The sequence below is a fragment of the Papaver somniferum genome, chromosome 2 (assembly GCF_003573695.1).
Source record: "Papaver somniferum cultivar HN1 chromosome 2, ASM357369v1, whole genome shotgun sequence".
NCBI lineage: Eukaryota > Viridiplantae > Streptophyta > Magnoliopsida > Ranunculales > Papaveraceae > Papaver > Papaver somniferum.
This window is the reverse complement of record NC_039359.1, coordinates 78,747,356-78,773,449: the sequence shown is the minus strand read 5'-3', so window position 1 is coordinate 78,773,449 and position 26,094 is coordinate 78,747,356. Positions and strand designations below refer to the sequence as shown.

The 26,094-nt window shown below is 43.3% G+C and overlaps 1 protein-coding gene and 1 pseudogene across 1 annotated transcript; one reads left to right on the top strand and one right to left on the bottom strand.

Moving 5' to 3' along the window:
• The first annotated feature begins 981 nt into the window (after positions 1-981).
• On the top strand, positions 982-2,641 carry LOC113353607 (annotated as a pseudogene).
• On the bottom strand, positions 2,450-3,745 carry LOC113351449 (putative disease resistance protein RGA3). Its single transcript, XM_026595430.1, has one exon. The coding sequence runs from the start codon at positions 3,743-3,745 to the stop codon at positions 2,450-2,452; it is 1,296 nt and encodes a 431-aa protein (XP_026451215.1).
• Positions 3,746-26,094: the final 22,349 nt, after the last annotated feature.

Here is a 26,094-nt window from a genome sequence, read left to right as displayed (position 1 = left end):
ATAGCTCTGCCACTCATCAATGAAAACCTTGGCAGTTGTCTATTTTGATGCAGTAAAGAAGATCTTGACTACTAATTTCAAGTTTTCTGAACGTGATTCGATGCTTTGGCAGAGTAATCAGATGAAGCACGCTTTAGATTTTTTATTGGCCATCCCTATAGATGGTTAAAATCAGAAAATTGGTGCAAGGCAGTTCAGTACGGTGTTATGTTGCAGGCTTGGGATTCCCATTTTTGAGTTGGATAGCATGTGCCCCTTTTGCAAGAGGGAAATGGATGTTTTGGTGATCATGATGTGCATTGTGCTAATGAGGTGGGGCTAAAGTTTCGACATGACCTGGTGCGTGATACAATTGCAGACATGTGCTATCGTGCTGGTGTCCCGGCACGTAAGGAGGTGGACTTGGGGCTTCTTGCTAATAATGGCACTTCTTTGAGACCAGCAGATATTCTTGTGCATAGCTGGGAAAATGGTCGTGATGTTTGATTTGATGTGACGATTGTTTCGCCCTTTGCAGGAGGAGGCCGCGTTTCGGAGTTGGGACAAACTCTCAAGGAGGCTGTCATTCGAAAGAACACTAAGTCTTTGGAGAAATGCACTTTACAGGGGTATGGTTTCGACGCATTGACCTTTACTACTCTTGGTGAGCTGGGGGTTGAAACAAATAATTTTATTAAGCGCCTTCACAATTATATGGCCAGCCAGGATACTAATGTGCGTGTAGGGGAGTTTCTATTTCATAGGTTAAGTGTGCTAGTACAAAAAAGGATTGGAACCCGGCTTGTTGCTAGGCTCCCTACTAGCTTCTTGTCTGGTGAAAATCCCTCTGAATAATTGTATTTTATTATACTTTAAATAAAAATATCTAAAAAGAAAAAAGGTTCACTTTCCGTGGAGCAAAATATATTACGTGGTGACAACCTCAAAAGTGCCAAACTGCATTATCGTTATTTTTTTTTCCGACAGATAAGCCCACGTTCGCTCAATTCCAGAAAAACCTAATCACAAATGCGATCTTCTCTTTCAAAACTCCACCGTCCTTGCACAACATCGAGAACAACAACCACTTTTATCTCTCACTCGCACTCTCAACAACCACTACCACCACCGCTCCATGGCCACCACCACCACCGCAACCGATTCAATCAATCCAACAAACACAAGAATCAAATGGATCGGAACATGAGTAATGTGAAGATCCTTGTGTTCTCATCTAATCAAAGCTGGTTACTCACTAACAATATTCACCAGAACTCGATCAAAAGCTCAACCTCTTCTTGACATGGGAGCTCAGTTCGCTTCATCTCCACTCTCAGTCGCTTCTTCTTCGGATACCGCCTTCTCGACCGTCGGATACCCATCGGATGTCCGTTCTGTCCTTATCGGTTCTTCAGGTGCTCTGAATTCTCTCGGTCCAGGCGGCATCCTCTTTGATATGACTACCAGTGACCCATCTCTTGCGGTGGAGATTGCCTCTGCTGCATCCGCAAAAGGGTTGTTTCTGGTGGTGACCGTGGTGCGAAAAATGGAACATTGACGATATTTGCAGGAGGTGATGAATCGGTAATTCGTAAAATTCAACCAGTTTTTGATTGTTGATTTCAAAGCGGGGTTTTTTGTGAATCATTTTGTTAAGGACTTGGGAATTTGCATTATGGAGTGTCAGAATATTGGTCTTGCTTTACCTGGTTTGGCGCTTGCTCATCAGCTTTATATTTCTCTCCAAGCTCATGGTGAAGGGAATTTGGGAACTCAAGCTCTCATTTTAGCTCTTGAGCGGCTTAATAATGTTAGTCTGGAAACGAAGAAGGCTTTCTTAGTGTTGGTTTCTTCTAAGATTGGCGATATACACAGTACTCATTTTTATTGAAATTATAACAAAACAAAATGAAGTGAAATTGAGAACAACTCCGCAGCTTAAACATGATCATCCAAACTCTGACAAGTCCAAATTGAAACCAACAAAATTAGATCATTGCAACTAGAAGAAGAACTTGGACTAAAAATAAAATAGAGAAAGAATGAGAAGGCACCTGCTGGTTGTAGCAAGCTAGGTGATCTACTTCTACTCCTCCATTGAATAGCCAGAGTCATCACCACCAAGGGGAGGCATTTGTCGAGATCATACGCTGTAGGCTTCCTTTTTCAATTCTCCGCAACCTCGTATAGTTAATTCCTGAAGAGAAGAACTCCATAATCGTAAATCTGGAATAGACGTCAAATTACCGCACTCCAGAATCTCTAATTCCTCGATGCAAGGAAAGGACTTATCAGGTGGTGGAGGAGCATACCATTCTTCTAAGTTTTCCATATTTCCAATGGACAACACCATTAAAGAAGGGAATAATGTTGTCATTGTTGCTGTTGCTTTTGCATAAGCTTTGGTTTCTTCTTCTTGATGGTAATAAAACTCTTTATCCAGACACTTGACTAGACTCATACCCGAAATTCAAAGAACCCTCAGGCATGGGAGTTGACCCAGGGCTACAAGATTTCCACAGCTCCTGCAGTCATAAAAATTTAACTCCACCAGATTAGGAAGACAAGAAGATGAACCCATCCACTTCGGAGGCTTTAAACCAGGGAAACCCTGTATGGACAAACTCTCCAAATTAGGATGAGGTTGCAGACCTTCCAGCACCATAGTAGCAGCAAACAACTCATCTTCTTCTTCTTGTTCAGGTTCCCATCGTAGAAACAAATATTGAATGTTCTTCTTGTGTTTTAACTTTGCCTTCTCTGCTTCTATTTTACCACCTCTCACATTTTCTAGATTCATAATCCATATCTCCCGAAGGGAGTTCAGATTTGCCAACTCTTGGATAGAACTTGTAGAATTATTACTGATTTCCTTCCTTACCAAATATGGCGTTAATACTTCCATGCAAGTTAGCATTTCAATACCTCTAGGCATTATTGCACGATTTGTCTCCCCGTCGTAAGTAAGTTGTTTCAATTCCACCCAATTCTTGATATTTTTAGGAAACTTGCACCTATATCCGAGACTCACTATCTCTAATTTGTTATAGTTGTTGCTGCTAGTCAAAGACTCGGGCAACTCTGTTATTCTAGTATCTAGCAAATTAAGTGACCTTAGTTGTGTCAAAGCTCCGAGTTTACTGGGTAGTGCTTTCAGTTCCTTGCAAAACATGAAGTTAAATCTCTTTAAATTATAGATGCTACAGACTGAATCCGGTAACTCTGTGATTTTTGTTTCTGAAATATTAAGAGATGATAGATTCTGGAGAGACCCGATATCTATGGGTAAGACGCTGATACCCGTACAACCACTGATATCTAATGCCTGCAAATTTGTCAGCTTCATAACAGAATCAGGTACAACTTTGGCATCCGAAGAAGAGAAATCTAGATGTCGTAAGTTATTCAAAGAACTAATATGGTTTAGAAGTTCTTCAACACTCTGACCATGATTCAAGTTCAGAGTTTGCAGATTGTAGAGTTGACTGATGGATGTAGCATGAACAACTTTAATGTTAGAATAACTCAGGTCAAGGTATCTTAAGTGGTGAAACTTAAAAGGGGAAGATATAGTTTTCAGACTATTAGCACCAAGCCGATGTACTACCCGTAGATGCTTGTTGCTAAGTGGACTCGGATAAAAGAAGCCTTCTTGGCAAAAAATTCTTCGCAGTTTTTTTGCATTGCTCAAGACGTTAGGAACTGTGTTTGGTACTCCTCCCTCCATGATTAACTGTAGGCGGCGTATTTGAGACACATCATTCATTTTCCATTTCACTTGCACCCAGAATTGTGATTTCATGTATGCCAACGACACTTAGAGCAAGATCATGTACCAAGTCATGCATTTTGAACCATGTAATCATGTCACCTAAGTCACCCTTTTCAACATCTTGAAAGAAAGAGCAAGATAACAAAGTAAAGATATAATCATTAGGAGTCTCGGATGCTCCTCCAGGAGAAAAAGCTTTGTTCTTGGTAATAGACCAACATTGTTAACATCCTTACTATCTTTGATTTATCTTTCTCTCTTCCTACAATTTTTAAAACATCTCCAAAGCATGAAGCAGTTAGTCTCTTCCGCTGCTCATATGGACCACTAGAGCTACCACTAGTCTGAAACTGAAATCTGTTCATATCAGTTGCAATGTGGTTTAACTGCTTACTGACATGTTTGATTTTTTGAGCCATTTGAAAACGAAAGGCAACTTGGTTGGAGGATGAAAAAAAATCTTTTACCTTATCGTTCTTTCCAGATCGACGCATAACTTCGTAAGAAAACTCGTCCAGAACATCATCAGCATCGTAAGCAGCTTCCTTAAGCCTTGTTAACCAAAGTGAAACTTCAGCATCCGTTACCTGCTTTCTCTCCGCATCAGATGTTTTAGCCGCAATCAAATCCAATGTTTGTTTAAGCCTTTTTAGCTCACTCTCAACACCCCAAGCCAGACTCATCTCATTGGCAACGGCAAGAACCAACTTTCTTAATAATCCTGATCCCCCATCAACAAGAATTCCTTCCTTCGTCATTATAAGAGGATACTAAACAAATTACTAAAATGACGAAAATGAGAAAGAGATTGAATTGTATGTATAATCCGATGGCAAAGAGAGAAGAAAAATCAGAAGCTTGGGAAAACTGTTTATAGGAATATGCTATCCGAGTCGTGCCTATCTAGAAGAAGGAAGAACTTAATAAAAAATTAACATTTAATAATCCAAAATGGAAAATATTAAAGTTAATTAATCTAGACCAATGTACCTAATTTCATGGCGGTAAACACGACCCCAAGTCCCAGACGACCGGGTCCAGATCGTCTGTGCCACTGCTTGGGTGTGCCCAATGGCAAACCATGCCAGCCGCACCACTGTGCCAATGGCAAACCATGCCAGCCACATCTCCGCGCCAAGGCATGCCAACCATGCCAGCCGCACCGCTGTGCCAATGGCAAACCATGCCATCCACATCTCCGCGCCAAGGCATGCCAACCATGCCAGCCGCACCGCTGTGCCAATGGCAAACCATGTCATCCACATCTTCGCGCCAAGGCATGCCAACCATGCCAGCCCTACCACTGTGCCAATGGCAAACCATGCCAGCCACATCTCCGCGCCAAGGCATGCCAACCATGCCAGCCGCACCACTGTGCCAATGTCAAACCATGCCAGCCACGTCTACCGCGCCAAGGAATGCCAACCATGCTTGACACACCATGCGCCAATGACATGCCAAACCCTTGGCCCTACCATGCCAAGCCAACCGCACCTTTCCTTGGCCCCAACCATGCTAGCCGAACCATGCGACAATGGCATGCCAAACCCTTGGCCCCACCATGCCAAGCCAACCGCGCCTTGCCTTGGCCCCAACCATGCTAGCCGCACCATGCGCCAATGGCATGCCAAACCCTTGGCCCCACCATACCAAGCCAACCGCGCCTTGCCTTGGCCCCAACCATGCTAGCCGCACCATGCGCCAATGGCATGCCAAACCCTTGGCCCCACCATGCCAAGCCAACCGCACCTTGCCTTGGCCCCACCATGCCAAGCCGTCCGTACCAAACCTTTGGCCCCACTATGCCAAGCCATCCGCGCCATTGGCCTTGGCCCCACCGTGCCGGCCTTCTCTATGTGGCTACCAAAACGAAGGCGTGAGACGATCAACGTCCACCCTTCCATCCTAGATGAAAATCCTAGCCGTCCAAGGTCGCCAAACAACGCATGGTAACCTTTGGCCCAAAACCCTAGCTTTGGCCACGCCAAACCGCGCCAAGGCATGCCATGTCACATGTTCCAATGGCATGCCAACCACCTTGACGCGCCATACCATACCGGCCATCCCCATGCGGCCACCAAAACGAAGGCGTGCGACTATCAACGACCACCCTTCCATCCTGGATGCAAATCCTAGTCGTCCAAGGTCGCCAAACAACGCATGGTAACCTTTGGCCCAAAACCCTAGTTTTGGCCACGCCAAACCGCGCCATGCCACATGTGCCAATGGCATGCCAACCACCTTGTCGCGCTACACCATGCCGGCCTTCCCTATACGGCTACCAAAACGAAGGTGTGCGACGATGAACGGTGACCCTTCCATCCTAGATGCAAATCCTAGCCGTCCAAGGTCGCCAAACAACCCATAGTAACCTTTGGCCCAAAACCCTAGTTTTGGCCACGCCAAGGCATGCCATGCCACATGTGCCAATGGCATGCCAACCACCTTGCCGCGCATACCATGCCGGCCTTCCCCATGCGGCTACCAGAACGAAGGCGTGCGACGATCAACGGCCACCCTTCCATCCTAGATGCAAATCCTAGCCGTCCTAGGTCGCCAAACAACGCATGGTAACCTTTTTCCAAAAACCCTAGTTTTGGCCACGCCAAACCGCGCCAAGGCATGCCATGCCACATGTTCCGATGGCATTCCAACCACCTTGCCGCGCCATACCATGCCGGCCTTCCCTATGCGGCTACCAAAACGAAGGCCTGCAACAATCAACGACCACTTTTTCATCTAAGATGCAGATCTTAGACGTCCAAGGTTACCAGCTAACGCATGGCAACCTTTGGACCTAGTTTGGTCGTGCCTAAACAAAGCCAAAACCCTAACTTTTGGCCGCGCCTAAACTGGGACATACTAAAGCCATACTGATCATACTGACATGCCACTGGCTACCAAACGAAAGGTTGCAATAATCAACGCATACCTTCCTCTTAAGATGCAAAATCTCGACCGTTGAAGGTCACCTCCGAGCCGGCAAGTCTCCCAAGCTCAACTTGCCAGACAACAACAACATGCTACATGTTTTCCACGAAAACACTCGAGAAATCAACACATGTCACAAACTGGGGGATGCTCATTGGGTATTGGTTTGGCGGTTTACAGCGTGCGGCGTACACTACGCTCGTTATTAGAAAGTGTCATAAGGATGAGGCGGTTAGTAAATACAGGGAGTAATTATGAAACGCTTTCTTTTATGGAACATTAGTTCCAAGCGTTACCGGTTACCACCTCCTCCCATTTACTCACCCGTTTTCCATTTCTTAATGAGACCAGAGTACGTTTCACTTCGACTTGTATAAATAGGCATTACCTGTTTCCACCGAACGACAAGTTCTGGTCAAGAGCATACAACAATCAGAAAACGTTTGCTAGCTTTCCCATCTGTTAGCTTCCCACTTTCTGATACAAGTCACAAAACAACTACTCTTCCAGAATCAACTATTCTGGTATCAACACTCTCTTCGCTTCCCTCCCCAAAACCAACCCTTTTCCTGCACTTTGTGACCGAAGCAAGTCTGGAACGGCCATTTATTGGTTTAGGAAGAACTTGTACAGATTGATCTCTCGAATCTAAAGTACTCCCTTGCAGTACATTGTTTAGGGTTTAGATTTGTTTCTCACCCACATCACGCGAAATTACTGAAACCAGCAGAAACTGTTTTCACCCTCAAACAATTGGCGACCACAGTGGGAGATTGGTCTTTCGATTACAATGTCAATTTTCAATCCTTGATCTCATACTTCGACCCAGATGTCAGGACGGTAGAGGCAAACGATCCGCTCAGGGATCGACGACTCAGCTACCAGACGACCCGATACGATCTGCTTAGGGATCGACGACTCAGTTACCAGACGCCCGATTACCAGTCATGACACGGAAAGGGGAGACTGGGGACTTACCAGAGGTTAAAAGCAAACGATCAGCCTAGGGATTGACGACTCGATTATCAAGAGACTTAGGGACGACTGGGGACTTTCCACAATTGCGTTGCTTCTCACAAAACTCAGACTTGCACCTGACTCATTTTCGTTAGCAGATCCAAAAAACCGAGTAAGTGTTGCCTAGACAAAATACATGGTTTACTATTTCAAGTTTTCACGGGAATGATAAAACCGATAGCCATGTTATGTTTCATCCCATGTCATCTACCGACACGCAACGTTCACGGTTCCATATCTTCCCTGGGATGTTTGTGTCACTTACAATCAGAACCAAAAACGACATCATCTTAAAACAGTTCATCCCGAATAATAATCCAAAACCCTCATAGGTAACACTTGTCTATCAACCCAAAAATCCAGAAAATCAAAACCATAAAGCCAGGTGTTTCATTTACCTTTGAAACAAATGAAACAGAAGAATTTCAGAAGACAGAAGTGCATTCAAAGGAAGCCATTCAACGGTTTTTTGATCTTCTCGAAGAAGGCGTCCTTCATCATTTGGAGGACCGCCTGTTTCAGATCCAACTCTTTAGACAACATTTCGACCTCCGCTTCTTGTTGTTTGACCACGTCCGCAGAAGGACCTTCGGCCACCTTGGCCTGCAACTTTTGGATCTCAGCGAAACCCTAACGCCCAGTTCCTCGTGGAATCAGTCACCTACCCGTACGTACCTACTTTTCATAATAACGATTACCAGTCACTATTCATGAGGTAGCCGACGCTACTACAGTGATATTCGAAGAGAAGAACAATATTTCTACAGATTCATGGAAGGCATACCTATGGCTAGGATTTTCCCCAAAACAATAAAACAAATTGAAAGAGAAACGCTGGAGTACATAGCTGGAATACGCTTGCCCACTTTATTGCTACCGAGCTACCGCTAACACCAAGATGTGAGAATAAAGATATGAGATAAAAAGGATATCCAACCCCTTTCATACGCATAACACTTTTGGAATTTGAATAAGGAACTGATTTCCCATTTGAGCTACGTGTGGAAAGAGGCAACTGGGCCTGCAAGAACAAGTCCGCGCCACGCCAAACCAACACCATCCCAAGCCAACGTCGTGCCAAGCCAAAAGTCCGCACCATACCAAATCCAATCCAGCGCCCATTCTAAGCCGATCCAGCGCTAACAGCTTGCATCTTTCCAGCGCCAGCAGCTTGCATCCTTCCAACGCTAACAACTTGCAGTCCATCACAGTCCATCCCGACGACCATCAAAGACTCATGAGATAACTCCCAAGCCTGCTCAGAGGAAAAAAACTTCAGAAACTGAAGAAAAATGCGACTGGGGACTGTTCATCGCAGTCCATCCCGACGACCATCAAAGACTCATGAGATAACTTCAGAGACGTGGCTGAAACATTTTCTTGAACAAACAGAGGGAGCCATGATAAACAACATAACTCTCTCATTCATACCACTTCACTATCCAGGATATTTCATCATGTGATATTCTGATCACCCCAGCATCACATTCATAAGAGTACGATAATATTATATCAAATCCCGTGGACGTGGATTCAAGGCGATGCAATGAAAGTAGGCTACATATGGGGACTACCAACATGGGACGCTTTCACTCCCCTCAACCAGGTTATTTTTGATTTCAACATCATTACTGTCGAAGTTTTACGAGCCGCAGGAATTTCTCAACATGAAGCCGTACATGTGCACCGAAGACTCCAAATGCACGCCACAAAGATACATTCACATATTCGGCCAAGCCACCGGATCTAACAGAAGCATAACTGGGGACTGCTCACCACATCCCATTCCACACGATAGTCCAAGATTCGGAAGATGGTTCGAAGGATGCCACTTGGAACCAAGTCCTTGAAGACTTGATAGTAGCACATCGCCAACAAAACGTCTCCCAACTCATTTATTTCATCCAGTGTCTCCGGAAGATTTCGACCAATACAAGCATCCACAACGTATTGTCATTACGATCAGAGGGTCCAGGCACTGAACAACCTAAAATCAAGGATGGACCGAAAACGCAACCACATCCATCCGTCCCAAGAATGCAATGGAGTTTGATAAATTTTGGAATCCACTGGAGAGGCACTGCAGACGAAAGCACAGATCCGGACGAGCAACAGAAAATAGAAGAAGGTCAATATCTCTTTTCATGCGGACGGAGTTTCTAGAGTTTGAACAAAATAAAGATTTCTTCTTGCTCCATGAAACGGATGACTGTGCGCGACTATGCCACCTCGGGCCCGCAACATCCCTCCTGAGTTCTTCATGAATTTTACTGTCGAGCTGTTTTCACTTCCTGAACGAGCTCAAAACCTAAATATTACCGTGTAGGGAGATAGGAAATTCTTTTCCGTTCAGAATGGAGGGCGGACCTTCAAAATCCGAATTCGTACGAGAATTCTACAGCGATTCTAGTAAGGGGCGCTAATTAGGGTTGCAGCATGCTAAAAACTGAAGCAATTTGTTACCTTCCCGAAGCCAGTCGTCACCTTCCCAGGGAACTGAAGCAAGTTGTTATCTTCCTGAAGCCAGTCGTCACCTTCCCAGGGAACTGAAGCAAGTTGTTACCTTCCCGAAGCCTGTCGTCACCTTCCCAGGGAACTGAAGCAAGTTGTTATCTTCCCGAAGCCTGTCGTCAGCTTCCCAGGGAACTGAATCAAGTTGTTATCTTCTCAAAGCAAGTTATCATCTTCCCACGGAACTAAAGCAAGCTGCCATCATTCCACGGGCCCGTAATTCTTCCTGAATTTTACCGTCGATCTGTTTTCACCTCCTGAACGAGCTCAAAAACTAAATATTCTCGCGAGTGGAGATAGGAAATTCTTTTCCGTTTAGAATGGAGGGGCGGACATTCAAAATCCGAGTTCGTACGGGAATTCTACAGCGATTCTAGTAAAGGGCGCTAATTAGGGTTTCGGCATGCCAAACCCTAATTTAGACAAAGTTGCATCATCCCATGAAACTGAAGCCGGTCGTCATCCTTCCACGGAACTGAAGCCAGTCGTCATCCTTCCAAGGAACTCAATCTAGCTCCACTCCAAGCCGAGCAACGTAAGCAACTCCATTTCAAGACGACCAATGCTGACGGCTCCCAATCCAAGCCGACCAACGCCTGCGGCTCCCATTCCAAGCCGACCAACGTCTGCGGCTCCCATTACAAGCCGACCAATGGCTGTGGCTCCTATTCCAAGCCTACCAACGCATGTGGCTCCCATTCCAAGCCAACCAATTCTTGCGGTTCCCATTCCAAGCCGACCAACGCCAGCGGCTCCGCTCAAGCTGAAACAACGCCGACAACTCACTAATACAGCACCTCCGCGTTCTCTATCCCATCCAACATGACGCGTGACCAAGCCAAGCCGAAAGTATGCATTTCAACCAGCAACCGCCTCTACCATTTCAAGGTCTAGACAGCAACACCACGAGTAGAATTTACGCAAGGCCGCCAACACAAGAATCACGAATTCTCCTTACCTCTCGAAAAAGGTTAGTCGGGTCTTCCTGACCATATTTTCATGACTTGCCATTTCGATTTTGTCCTGGCCTGTCACCATCTTATGCTTACCTCGCAACAATGCTCCTGTTCCGAGCTAAACAGGGGACTTAATGTTGATGGTGGTTTTTAGCTTAGGGTTAAAATCGTAAAACCGTACAACTGACGTGACGTCACTATGGCCATTAGCACATTTATTGAATCGATCAGCATGCCTATGTAAGAATTACCAGGATACCTTTTTTTTATGTGTCATGTTCCACGGCAGAACCCTTAACATTGACCGACATCATCTATGCCAAACCCTAATTCTCATGCTACCGCGCCAAGGCATGCCAACCATGCCATCCGCACTACTGTGCCAATCGCAAACCATGCCAGCCACATCTCCGCGCCAAGGCATGCCAACCATGCCAGCCGCACCACTGTGCCAATGTCAAACCATGCCAGCTACATCTTCGCGCCAAGGAATGAAAACCATGCCAGCCGCACCACTGTGCCAATGGAAAACCATGCCAGCCACTTCTCCGCGCCAAGGCATGCCAACCATGCCAGCCGCACCACTGTGCCAATGGCAAACCATGCCAGCCACGTCTACCGCGCCAAAGCATGCCAACCATGCTAGCCGCACCATGCGCCAATGGCATGCCAAACCCTTGGCCCCACCATGCCAAGCCAACTGCACCTTTCCTTGGCCCCAACCATGCTAGCCGCACCATGCGCCAGTGGCATGCCAAACCCTTGGCCCCACCATGCCAAGCCAATCACGCCTTGCCTTGGCCCCAACCATGATAGACACACCATGCGCCAATGGCATGCCAAACACTTGGCCCCATCATGCCAAGCCAACCGCACCTTGCCTTGTCCCCAACCATGCTAGCCGCACCATGCGCCAATGGCATGCCAAACCCTTGGCCCCACCATGCCAAGCCAATTGCACCTTGCCTTGGCCCCACCATGCCAAGCCGTCCGTACCAAACCCTTGGCCCCACTATGCCAATCCATCTTTTCCATTGGCCTTGGCCCCACCATGTTGGCCTTCCCTATGCGGCTACCGAAAGGAAGGCATGTGACGATCAACGGACACCCTTCCATCCTAGATGCAAATCCTGGCCGTCCAAGGTCGCCAAACAAAGCATGGTAAACTTTGGCCCAAAACCCTGGTTTTGGCCATGCCAAACCGCGCCAAGGCATGCCATGCCACATGTGCCAATGGCATGCCAACCACCTTGCGGCGCTATACCATGTCGGTCTTCCCCATGCTGCTACCAAAATGAAGGCGTGCGGCGATCAACGACCACCATTCCATCCTGGATGCAAATCCTAGCCGTCCAAGGTCGCCAAACAACACATGGTAACCTTTGGCCCAAAACCCTAGTTTTGGCCACGTCAAGGCATGCCATGCCACATGTGCCAATGGCATGCCAACCACCTTGCCGCGCCACACCATTCCGGCCTTCCCTATGCGGCTACCAAAACGAAGGCGTGCGACAATCGACGACCACCCTTCCATCCTAGATGAAAATCCTATCCGTCCAAGGTCGCCAAACAACGCATGGTAACCTTTGGCCCAAAACCCTAGTTTTGGCCACGCAAAACCGCGCCAAGGAATGCCATGCCACATGTGCCAATGGCATGCCAACCACCTTGCCGCTCCATACCATGCCGGCCTTCCCCATGCGTCTACGAAAACGTAGGCGTGTGATGATCAACGACCACCCTTCCATCCTAGATGCAAATCCTAGCCGTCTAAGGTCGCCAAACAACGCACAGTAACCTTTGGCCCAAAACCCTAGTTTTGGCCACACAAAACCGCGCCAAGTCATGCCATGCCACATGTGCCAATGGCATGCCAACCACCTTGCCGCGCCATACCATGCCGACCTTCCCTATGCGGCTACCAAAACGAAGGCCTGCAACAATCAACGACCACTTTTTCATCTAAGATGCAGATCTTAGTCGTCCAAGGTTACCAGCTAATGCATGGCAACCTTTGGCCCTAGATAAAGTCAAAACCCTAACTTTTGGACGCGCCTAAACTGGGACATATTAAATCCATATTGATCATACTTTCATGCCTCTAGCTACCAAACGAAAGGTTGCAATAATCAACGCATACCTTCCTCTTAAGATGCAAAATCTAGACCCTTGAAGGTCACCACCGAGCCGGAAAGTCTCCCATGCTCAACTTTCCAGACAACAACGACATGCTACATGTTTTCCACGAAAACACTCGAGACATCAACACATATCACAAACTGGGGGATGATCATTGGGTATTGGTTTGGCGGTTTACAGCGTGCGGCGTACACTACGCTCGTTATTAGAAAGTGTCATAAGGATGAGGCCGTTAGTAAATACAAGGAGTAATGGTGAAACACTTTTTTTTATGGAACATCAATTCCAATCGTTACCGGTTATCACCTCCTCCCATTTACTCACCCGTTATCCATTTCTTAATGAGACCAGAGTACGTTTCACTTCGACTTGTATAAATAGGCATTACCTATTTCCACCGAACGACAAGTTCTGGTCAGGAGTATACAACAATCAGAAAACGTTTGCTAGCTTTCCCATCTGTTAGCTTCCCACTTTCTGATACAAATCACAAAACAACTACTCTTCCAGAATCAACTATTCTGGTCTCAACACTCTCTTCGCTTCCTTCCCCAAAACCAACCCTTCTCCTCCACTTTGTTACCGAAGAAAGTCTGGAACGGCCATTTCTTGGTTTAGGCCGGACTTGTACATATTGATCTCTCGAATCTAAAGTACTCCCTTGCAGTACATTGTTTAGGGTTTAGATTTGTTTCTCACCCACATCACACGAAATTATCGAAACCAACAGAAACTGTTTTCACCCTCAAACAAGGATCAAATCCAAGTGATTAGGATTAACGTACAAGTTTATTTACTTAATTTTGATTGTAATAAAAAATTACAATTGCAGAAAATAAAAGTAAATAACACACACAAGATTTTGTTAACGAGGAAATCACTAGATTTTGTTACTAGTTTTGGATACTCTTAGAATCAAGCCGCTACACAAAGTACAATGCCAACTTCATATAGTTGAGACCAATTAAACCACCCCTAGTTACTTAGTTCCTTCAGTATCCCTGCATCTACGACCTACCGGTCAAGCACGTGTATCCCAAGACATAAAAAAATCAATCTTGTGTTGATTCACCGATGTAAAGTCTTAAGCACTCAACTTATTTTGATCGTATTCCCAACACTGATGGAACAAATCTGTTTGATATCTCCTCCAATAATTTTCCGAAAAAGATATGTTGAGTTATGACAAAGGCTCTTCTGTTTAAACAAGTGTAGTAGGGTAAAAACTGATTCTGCCGAAAATGGTAAATTGGGTGTGTTGATGAGAAACGAATCTAAACCGTAAACAAATGTACTTCACATGAGTACTTTTAGATTCGAGAGATCAATCTGTAAAATCCTGGACTAAACCAAGAAATGGTCGTTCTAGTCTTGCTTCGGTCACAAAATGAAGGACAAGGGTTGATCTTATGGAAGGAAGCAAAGAAAGTGTTGATATCAGAATGATAAATTCTGTAAAGTATAGTTTTATGACTTGTATCAGAATGTAGAATTTTCTTGCAAAGTGTAAGATGTGAATCCTGGATGATTTCTGAATACTTGTGTTGATAACAAATTTTTTCCTAGTTGAAATAGATTGAAAATATATCTATACAAGTCATAGTCGAACACAAACACACTGATCTCGATGGAAGTGGGAGTTGTGAAGTAATGGAGATCATGGGTGAGTGATGAAAAGCGTGTCTTGTAGTTCTGGGAAGACTAGACGGTTTGTACTCCCGCTACTCCTCTACCTGTCACTTATTCTTTATTCCAGGCACTTTCTCTTAATGGGCGTGTACACGCCGCACGCTGTAAACCGCCAGAACAATACCCTGATGTACATCCCCCAGTTGTGACATGTTTGATGTCTCGAGTATTTATAGGAAAGAGCACTTAGTCATGACTGACATGATTTATATTACTAAGGATCCCAGGTAAAAGCCTACTCGTCTAATTTTATTTACCTAGATGAGTCCCTTGAGTAAGTCAAGCCGTATGAATAAGATTTGTTGCGAGCCGGCGCTCAGAAAATAGCATACGGTGCTTTTAGGTTAAATAATTAAATTACTTGTAAAATCGATATTTATAAAATATCGTCTGTAATCAGTGCATGTAAAGTATCGTTATTAAGAAAGCATCTTAAGCATAATTGATGCATGTAAAGCATCATTGTGCATAGTCTGCGCAGACCAGTCGCGGATTTCACGGCTTTATAAGTAGCGTGACCGGCCTACTTTGGCCTATGAATATGAGCGGTACTTACGGGCTAGGAGCGACGTAATTGGTCAAGGCCAAAGATGGGTCGCCGGTGAGTATAATGGCACCTCATTAATCGCCCAAGATTAAATTTAAGCCAACCAATTCGGCCGGTTAAGTTGAGCGACTGTGATAAATTTAAGATTGCCATGGGCAGTCTTGACCTAATTAAGACCCTTTTGGGCCGCTCGACTGTCTTTCCTTGGCTTATTAATTGTGAACACTTCCTGCGGGTTAGGAGAGTTCTAATTGTCTGGGATGATAGAGGACCCGTCCAGGAACTTGTTTGGTCGCGCCAGGAAGGGACCAGGCTTGCCAAATCGACCGGCCAAGTCGTACGGCCGTGATCGTTTTTGAGACTGCAATGGGAAGTCTAGATTCAATTTCCTTTATAAAAAAGCTGCTCGACTAGCCTACTTTGACCGATAATTTGGAGTGAAGCCGGTAGTCTAGGAGCGATGTGATTGGTTGGTTGGGAAGAGGGGCCGACAGACAACAAATTGTAGCAAGGCCGGTCGGTGATGGAAGGCGCCATCCAGGGCAAACCGACCGGCCAAGTGGCGTGGACGCGCCTCTTTTGCTATTGCTAAAATTGGTCATGGATTCCTTTTTTCTTCCTGGTTTCCGATTTTTGATAGAATATTATTTCTACTAGCTCCAGGGGCTTATTTCCTAGCTTGCCTAGGTTTAGTCTCGACCAATAGGGATGGAGATATCATGCATGCTCTGTTTTGGGGAAAAAATCCTAATTTTTGTAAACTGGCAAAATTAGGTCAAAAATTGAATTTTGTGAATCGACACAAAATTAATCAATTTTTTAGTGAATTTTGCACGTTGATACAAAATCACTAATTTTTATCCTAGAGATCAGCGTAGCTCGGCGCGCCTCCGATTGAGTATTTTCATGCCCATCTTAACCTTGACACTTCGGGAAATTCATACTACTTAGCTGAGAGTGAGCATTAATTGTCATATCATGTCACTGTTAAGAGTTCAGCCGAGAACATAGCATATGATAAATACTCAGCGGGATCAGCATTAATGAATAATGTGACCAGGAGCTTAAAATGAAATTTATAGAATATTTTGGGATTGTTGCAACATACACCAATATTACCCTAATAAATTTCGTAAATACTGAATTATACAATACATATGTAAGCAGAGAGGTATAAACGATCATCAGCTTCCTGACAAATATGGAGTTTTACAGTTTTAGCCTTGAACTAAAAACCACCATCAATATTAAGTCTCCTGCTTATTACATAATATTGACATTGTTGCAGGGTAATCACTAGATGGTGATGGACAAAACAAAATCAATGAGAAAAGGCAGATGCTACCAGGTAAGCGATTGTATTTGATATGAACAGAGACTAAAGCGTCAATTCAAGGTGCATGGTCAGTTGAGGAGTGACCGGGAATCAACGTCGGCTGGTAGGACAGGGTATGGTCGGCTAGGGAATGATCGGGCATCCCAAAACCCATGCGAGAAAAGAATCCTTATACTTGAGATATTTCCACCGCGAAGCAAGGTGGTAGCATTGGCTTCGAGTTCAAAAGTCCAAGTATTGATGGCGACTTCCTCGCAATAACTTACACGACTTTCAGGACTCATCCTAATTATATGATGATTCTTCTCAGCCCTGAGGATGAAGCGACTATGCAGTCGATTTCTACTGAACGTATAATAAGGTTTTTCCTCCAGAAGAATGAATATCCATCTTATCCAGTATACTTCAATATTTGTTAGTCCTCATTACGCTCTTACACATCCATATGTAGGTGAGGCGAGATGACGACCACCCTGGAGAGTGTGGTTGATTTGCTGGATCTTCCAGTTATTGGGAATTTCGAACTTATTTTTTTGATGAAGAGAAAAAATGGCGTGTGGCCCTGGTCAAGAAAATAGCGGAGTACAACGCGAAAGATGATTTTGCGGAGTATTTACTTGGTGGATGCCTCAGTGGTGGCCTATGATACCACGACCAGACTAGGTAATGAATGACACCTTCAACATTGCTGCATTTCTGTGTCTGTGGTTGTCTAGAGATATTTTTGATGACGGCTCTGATATGAAGATAATAAGACCAAAACTGATTCCCATCCCCATCAAACTGGCACAAGGCGTTGCTCTGCCTATAGGTAGCTTATTCATTGGTTCTATGTACTCCCACCTTGATTCTTTAGTATCCTACACTATGTCTCCAACAGATACTTGAAGGTAGACTCGCATGTTTATACCGCATTCCTCCAGGCATGCTTATGGGAGCATTTCAGAGAGTATTCTCCTATTCCTATGTTGCATTCTCGAGTGTATACGGTGGTGCTAGGATAGTCTTTTGGTCAGAGGAACGTTTGAAACCAGGTGTAAAAACTGACTGATTTTTTTTGGCAAAGTAAGCATGGTGAACTTTCGTCCATGGGCGTCGGTTCATCCATCTGTGATTCAGTCGAATGCCTTTGCCTCTTCCTCTAATCAGATGTTACATTCAAGTGGAGACAATAGGAGTGTCGATGAATCTATAATTATGAGGATCTCCGCTCCTGGGTATATCCCGTCTTTCTTTATGGGATGTTTTGTTGCAGAATCTTACAATATCGAAGAGCCTTCCTTTTTTGCAACCTGGCAGAAGACCAATAGTAATTGCTAAATGCAAAGAATTCTTGTGGAAAGAGCTTCTTGATCTTCATTGATTCATATAGGCATATGTGATAGTACCGCACGATAGACCTGCTCCTGAGGTCTTGGATAATCACCCATGTTGAAGCAAGTTCCTGGGAGCAAAAGGAAAGCCTATGATGAATTAACCCAGGTGAGTGTTCGTGTTTTCAGCTGACAGCCACCGCGCCTTTACACTTACATGGTTTGTTTGATTTTTTGGAGAGGCCGCCAGGTAAAACCTCGGAAAGATAGTGATAAACTTGAGAACAGTCCCCAGGAGATGGAGATTCGGTCAAAGAGGTTTGCTGGTGGAAGCCAAACATCTCCAGTGATTTTCAGTTCTTCAGACGTACACGTATATGTAAATTTTTGCTTGACTGGACGAATTATCCGAGTGACTCTGGACTGATCTTGTTGAACTTCTTCTGATCTTTTAATATTCCGAGAAAGTGAACGCTTTTACTATACTTTCCTTAGACGGACGTATCCTGGATGACAACGCGTCTAAAGCCTCTCCCGTAAGTGACGAAGCAAGATCCAGGGATACTGAATCACAGTCGAGTGGGGATGACCAATCGGATTCAGAATCGGGTGAAGGAGAAGATGACACTTCGGAGTATATGGATGACGGGTCTGAGTCTCCAAGCCAACTTCCAGGGAGATAAATCAGAAGATGACATAGTGGGAATTGATAATGTTAATGACAATCGCATACCTTCCAGGGAGAATGAAGATATCAGTATCATGACTGTGGATGTGAATATTCCCAATGGTGGATTGCCACGACAAAGAAATCCAGTAACACTGTTGTATTAGCAAAGCGCGTAGAGGAATCTCTATCTTCAGTGGATGAGATGTGTGGTATGACCAGGCATGTTGCTTCTGAATGAGCGATCGGGAGTATCATCGAGACATGTGTATAGAGTTCGGGTTTAATGTTTCCTGGTTCCATCAAGGAATTGAAAGGCAAGAGATGTTCTTTTGTGGTTTTTGATTTTCCGGTTTTTGAATAGGTAGGTAATTGCTTTGCAAAGATTTTGAGTTTATCGAGATCTTGCTTTGAAATAGTTTGTAAGTATAAAATATCAAAAGGGGCAGCCCTTCATTGGCATTGCCTAGTCACAGTTGGATTGATGGACGGATCAAGTCCCCAGGTCCAGATGGGATGAAGAATAGCTGATTGTTAAGAGGGTTTTCAACAAAACTTACTTGTGTGTGGAACTTTCGGATGTATGAACTTGCATCCTCTCCAGGAATTTGCTTCATATATGCCAAGTGACGATGTTCCGAAGCAGGTATTCTTACATGTTTTTGTTGCAGTAATAGGCACGAACAAGAAAGTCCTCATATAGTGGTAGAGCTCGTCTCGTTCCTTAGAGCTAGCAGCGGTAATATGGACAGGCGCATCGAGCGGGGATAATAGCATGAGATGATGACTCGACTTGTAGCATGTAACACGAAGGTAGAAAATGAGATACACATGGAGAAGCTGATGATGGAGCCAGTAGCTTCCTTGATGTTGACTGAAGCATGTAAAACTCATTAGGATTCCTTAATAGGATCAATTAGCCTGGTAAAAGAGTTGATGATAACTTTATGGAAGGAGCTGAAGATAGGGAGGAAGTTCCTTTCCCACGAGTACCCGCGGAGATTTCAACTTGGCAGACGTATTTTTTTTGTTGGTGCTGGAGGAAAAGATAAGTAGGACGAATCCAAGTAATTTCCCGAGGGGTGGATACACAGTCCCCAGTTCCAAGCTAGGATGTACGGGATGAGGTTGTGTAAATATGACTAAGCTCCTGACATGGAGAGAGTTCATGTGCACCCCTTTCAGTCCCCAGGTGCAATCTCCTACAGTAATTAAACTACTTTTCACAGGGGAGAGGAAATTCTGAAAGCGTCTCTCTTGTTGACATTTTTGTCGTCGGGCCAAATATGGCGTAGCTTGGACGTGGTTTTCTCATTATGGCAGTCATGCCTATGGTACTGGCGTTAATGCCGGCAGGTTTGGACGCGCAGGATATTGCATCTCTAAAGTGGTGGCTTTCCTCTTGCTGCTTTAGTGAAACTACTTACAGAAGGCCGAAGGTTGTATTGTTCGTTGGTGAAACATATGCTTCCACGAGTCTTATGAGACTCTTCATTCCTGGAAGGCCTGGTTATTGCTAGCAAGGCAGGTGTTGTTGTAGCTGAGCGTTTATCAGCTTCATCAAGTTCACACAATATCTCAAAGCGCAGGTTCTCCAGCAAAGCTATAAAAGAGGGGGTATAACAACCACGCCCAATATTTCGTTTAGGCAATCTGTATGGACTAAATCCAATGTAATTCTGAGAGCACCAACTAATATAGCGATCTCGATCAATAAATATATCCAAGAGTTTATATCTCCGTTTCTTAATGTAATAAGCAAATCAAACAGATAGAAATTTGTGAGCCTGATTAATATAAGAAACAACTTGGATGGTATCAAAAACCAATATCCAAGTGTCAATCAATTCAATCAAGAACCAAGAGGTCATATTCACAAACAGATTGAACTTACTCACAACTTGTGATATTTCAATTATATAAAAAAATATAATGCGGAAAAGAAATAACACAGACACCAGATATTTTATTAACAGGGAAACCACATATGCAGAAAAACCCCGAGACCTAGTCCAGCTTTGAACACCACAGTGTATTAATCTGCTACAGACACTAGCCTACTACAAATTAACTTCGGACTGAAATGTAGTTGAGCCCTAACCAATCTCACACTGATTAAGGTACAGTCGCATTCCTTACGAATCCAAAACCACACCGGATTCTACGCACTTGATTCTCTTAGATGATCTCACCACAACTAGGAGTTTCTACGACCCAAAGTCGAAGACTTAATAAACAAATCTGTCTCCCACAGAAAAGTCTATTTAGATAGATAAATCTATCTCCCACAGAAATACCTACAAGGTTTTGTTCCGTAGTTTGATAAATCAAGGTGCACAAGAACCAATTGATATACCGGACTTATATTCCTTTAGAACAACCTAGAAATATCAATCACCTCACAATAACTTAACTATATGGTAGTAAAACATGTTATTGTGGAATCACAAACAATGAGACGAAGAGGTTGTGATTGGTTTTTATATCTTACCTATCGGAGATAAATCTAGAGTAAATCTTAGAGAATATAGTAATCAATACGATAGAACAAGTAAGACCAGAACATGCAACTACATAGAAAATAGTTGTGTCTGGCTCAAAATTCCAATGAATTCTTTAAGTCCTTAATCTATAATGGTTTTAGGAAAAACCTAGGTTAAATGAGAATTGACTCTAGATGCAAGTAGTATCACACAGGAGGTGTGGGGATTAGGTTTTCCAGTTGCTAGAGTTCTCCCCTATATAGTCTTGAAATCAGGGTTTGATAGCTTAGAAACAAAGCAATCAATATTCACCATCAGATGAAAACCTGATTTAAGATTCAAGCTAAGTTTGCTTGAAACCAAAGCAATATCTCTCCACCGTTAGATGGTCGTAGATTGTTACACACAAATGAAATAGATATGGGTAACCGTACCTAAACGTGTATATTGAGTTGGCTCAACAATAGTTAACCGAAGTTAGCCGTATGAGCACTTTCATATCAACCTTGTTCATCTTAAAACATCTATACCAAATGTCTCAAATGAATCTAGTTGTGTTACTCGCAGAGTTGTTCAACTGTTTATATTATCATAGAAGTATACAAGACACAATTGAAGCAAAATCGGATTTGATTCACTCGAATCAATTCATTAACATTTTAGCTACGGTTTGCAAAGATTGCATTCCTTATTATATAAATGTATTTGTTCATGATTAAGCAATTTTAGAACTTAACTACTCAAGTATGCAAATGGGTACACATACTTAGGATTCCAGACCTGGTCTGTCCGCCAGTATGCAAACGGGTACGCATACTGTCGTTAATGACCAAACTCAGTTGAAATCAGTATGCAAACGGGTACGAATACTATAGTTCCCCGACTTCAACTGTTAAACCAGTACGCATACTGGTATGCATACTAAGTTCCCGGACCTGGAATACTCTTACAACAGTTAGCATACAAGTACGCATACTGTGTTATGTCCAGACAATGGTTAATTGTTCTAAACTCTCATTTAAATCATTGAAACATACTTAAAAGATGAGAATAGTTGTATCACACAAACTATTAGCTTCAAAGTAATTTTCAAGTGATCAAATGATCAATACGAAACATTACGAGTCTACATCAAATGGCTGTCTCACACAAATCATATAAGATGTTACCAGGCGATTTTCAAATGATTATCTTTTGACTTTCATCAATAATCAAAGATAAACTTAGTTAAAGCGAAAGCTTACTAACACATATTTCTAGAAATATGTAAGGGAGTTAAACTCAGCTCGAAACATCAAGTGTATAATATAAAGTCTATATAGCTATACGACTTAGTCTCAATAAGAGATAGAAAGAAATAGACTTTTGTGTGATCGATGAGTTCAAGTATCCACATACCTTTTGTTGATGAAGTTCCTACAAGATCTCATCCCTCAGTAGATCTTCGTCTTCAATCGATGAACGTCGTGAAGTCTAAAGCTCAACTACACATTCTATCCTACTCCGAGACATAGATATAAGTAGGCTAAAAATCAAGACTTATAGTTTTGACAATTAAAATTGAAAAAAAATTGAGATAGCAACGCTTGAGAGTTTGACCGAGCAGTGCTCTAACAAAAGCACAATAGACATGCACCATCCTATTGATGCATAATTCCACCAATTGTTATTTAGTCACATTTGGGTCGTGACAATCTAGTGCCAATGGAAAAAAAGAGATGTTGGTCGAAAGAAATGATCATCATCGAGATCAAGAGACTTGTCTATGATTGGGGGTCGGAAGTAAATTGGTTTAGAATGACATCTCTGAATGATTTGATCTACAATTGGGAAGCAGTAATGAGTTAGAACAGATAGATAAGATAAACGTGTTAATGGGTCATTGGGATAGTGAACCTAATAGTTTTGGTCTGTTCTTGTAATAAATATTTTTCTTTTAATAATATTTCACCTCTTTTCAAAAAAAATTGTTGCAATTGAAGTAGATGATGCTAGATATGAATTGGTGAATGTTAAAGGGCAGTTGATACAATGGTACTGTGTAAGTGATGAGTGCTAAAAAGTGCATATTTCTATATATTTTTCTTGTCATTTAACTCATCTTTTGTGCATTAATTCTACATTTTATCCCATATTCTGTATTTTCATTGTTTTCAAGAATAAATATTTTTCTTAATTAATTTTGCATTTTTAGGTACCAAATAAAGTCTGGATGATTTGCGGAGCAGAAAAGTAGTGAAAAGCCGGAAGAAATTACGCAAGGAAGCCGCAAAGAATGGAGCGCACGTACAAAAAGCTAGGAATGGGCTCAAGAAGGAAGAATTGTTCTTAAAGAAGATATGGGCTTGGCATACCCAAGGCCCAAAACCCTTACCCAAACCCATTTTCTATATCCATAACCGCCTCCATTCTCAGCCGTTAGATGGGACTACATCGAAATCCTACGGTCGCTCCTTCGTAGAGTATCAAAATCTGAAGTCTCTGACAAACACCACAGCGCCTAAATTCCAAGCCTTCAGATTAGATTGTAGTTGAATCCAACGATCGCTTCTATGCCTGTGCATCAAAACTAGATATTCCCGATCTACACTACAGTACCTAACATCATCTAACACCGTTGACTTCGTTGTGTTTCAAAATCCAACGGTTGAATCGATTCATCTCTCATCTCACCGTTAGATCTACCAACCATCTCCACATCCCACGGCTCATCCTCGTTGTTCATCCAATTTTCTACAACCGCCCAACACCCGAGCACCCGATACCTATACCCATACCAAACATCCCCTTCCCCTTCTTCCATCGACATCTCCTCCATACCCTGAGCAGAGCCACCACCACCTTCTCCACCTGCTCTGACCTCGCCACCACCACTCCCTACGCCACCAAACCAACCCTAAACCTAAGCCCATCATCACCATCACGTGCTATCTCTTTATCAACCACTAATTTCTCCAATTTCTCATCTCTCTTCTCACTGAAACCCTAGGTGAGAAATTGGGGAAATAAGTGATGTTAAAGCAACAATTGGAGGCGTGGGGAGCATGAGAATACGAATAAGAAGCATGGGTAGACGATTGATTCGTCTCATCACAGTTGGTGAGTAAAAAAATCAAAACCCTAATTTTACTGTTAATTTGGGGATTTTTGGGATTGAGCTTGCATGTACAAATTGAAGGCATGGGTTGCATCAGGAGAAGAATAAGAGGCATGGGTTGACGTATTAGGGCTGCTATCAGTAGGTTAGGTGAGTCAATTTCACTTTTTGGTGAAACCCTAATTCTCTGATATTTTGGGGATTTTTAGTTTTTTTTGCTTGCTTGTATAAATAGAAGGTGTTGGGTGTGAAATTGGCTTATGCTGGACTAGCCAGTGTCCAGAACTTAGTTCTGTTAAATGTTCATTTTGCTGTTCACTGTTTATCCATTTTAATGTTTTGATTTTCTCCATTTTATGTCACTGTGATGTTGTTATGTGTTGTTCCTGTTATGAACTCCACTGTTGTGTTATGTTTGTTCTTTGCTGTCACTCCCATATTCCTGTTATGTTATGTTTCTGTAATGTTTGTATCATGTTCTGTAATGTTCTTGTTATGTATGTTCTAAACCTCAAATGCTAGGACTAGATGAAACCATGAATCAATAAGATAGTCTTCATCATGTGCAGCTCATGTCCAATGTTGTTAAGCCCTTAGACTAGTTGTACTTTAATCAGACAATTAGTACTTTGGTAACTATCTTAGCTGTGAGTAGAATATCCCTTAGGTTAATGGTGGATTCAACATCCTAGTGTTCTTTCATCACTCTTGTTTACTGTTTTGTGTGAATGTTAGGCTAAAGCCTGTGAAGCATTGGATTGATTGAGCAGTGGGGAGAAACTAGTGCTCACTAGTGACTGTGAGCAAGCTGGTTCTCTTCCCACTCTAGTAGTATGCCTAGGCTCACCTTCACCATTTCACCTTCACCATCTCCCCTGCCCTTGGCTTAGGCCTTGGTTTACTTCCATTGTTCTTGTAGTTTCATTGTACTGTCACATTTACTTCACTATTACCTTGTGTTTATTGTTTTATCATCCATTGCCTCATTATTTCACTACTATCTTCATCACTTTCACAATCTTTTGTCACTGCTTTGTTTAGTGCACTGTTGTTTAGTTCTTTGCTGTTTAGTCATTGTCTTGTTTAATTTTCTTCATTGTCTTTGCCTTAGGCTAACTGCCTTTGTATTATTGCCTCACTGCCTTTTTCCTCTATCTTTGCTGTTTTGGCCTAGAGCCATTGTTGCTCACTGTTACCTGTCTCTCCTGGTCACTTCTTTTCTTCTTGACCAAAAACTCTCTAAGCCCACTGTCCATTGTTTGTACAAACTGAAGCCCAGTTCACTGAGGCAAAGACCCAGTTCAATCCAAAGAACCAAAGCCCAAAAGGCTTCATAGTTAACCAACAACAAATTAGAGCCCAAAATAGCTAGAGAACTCCAAACACACCCAGTCTCTGTGGATCGACCCGTACTTGCACGAGCTACAACTGACGACCGTGCACTTGCGGTATTACTGTAGGCCCGCGTTTCATTTCGCTTCAATTTTATACGCTTTCCCGGGCCCACCAAGTTTTTGGCGCCGCTGCCGGGGATTGGTGCTGTGTTTTTCTTGTAGTTTTATTAGCTATTTTTGCATTTCACTGCATAGCATTTGCATCTGCATCTGCTTCACTTCATTTGTTGTTGGACCTGCTGTTCTGAACCTGTTTTTCCTCT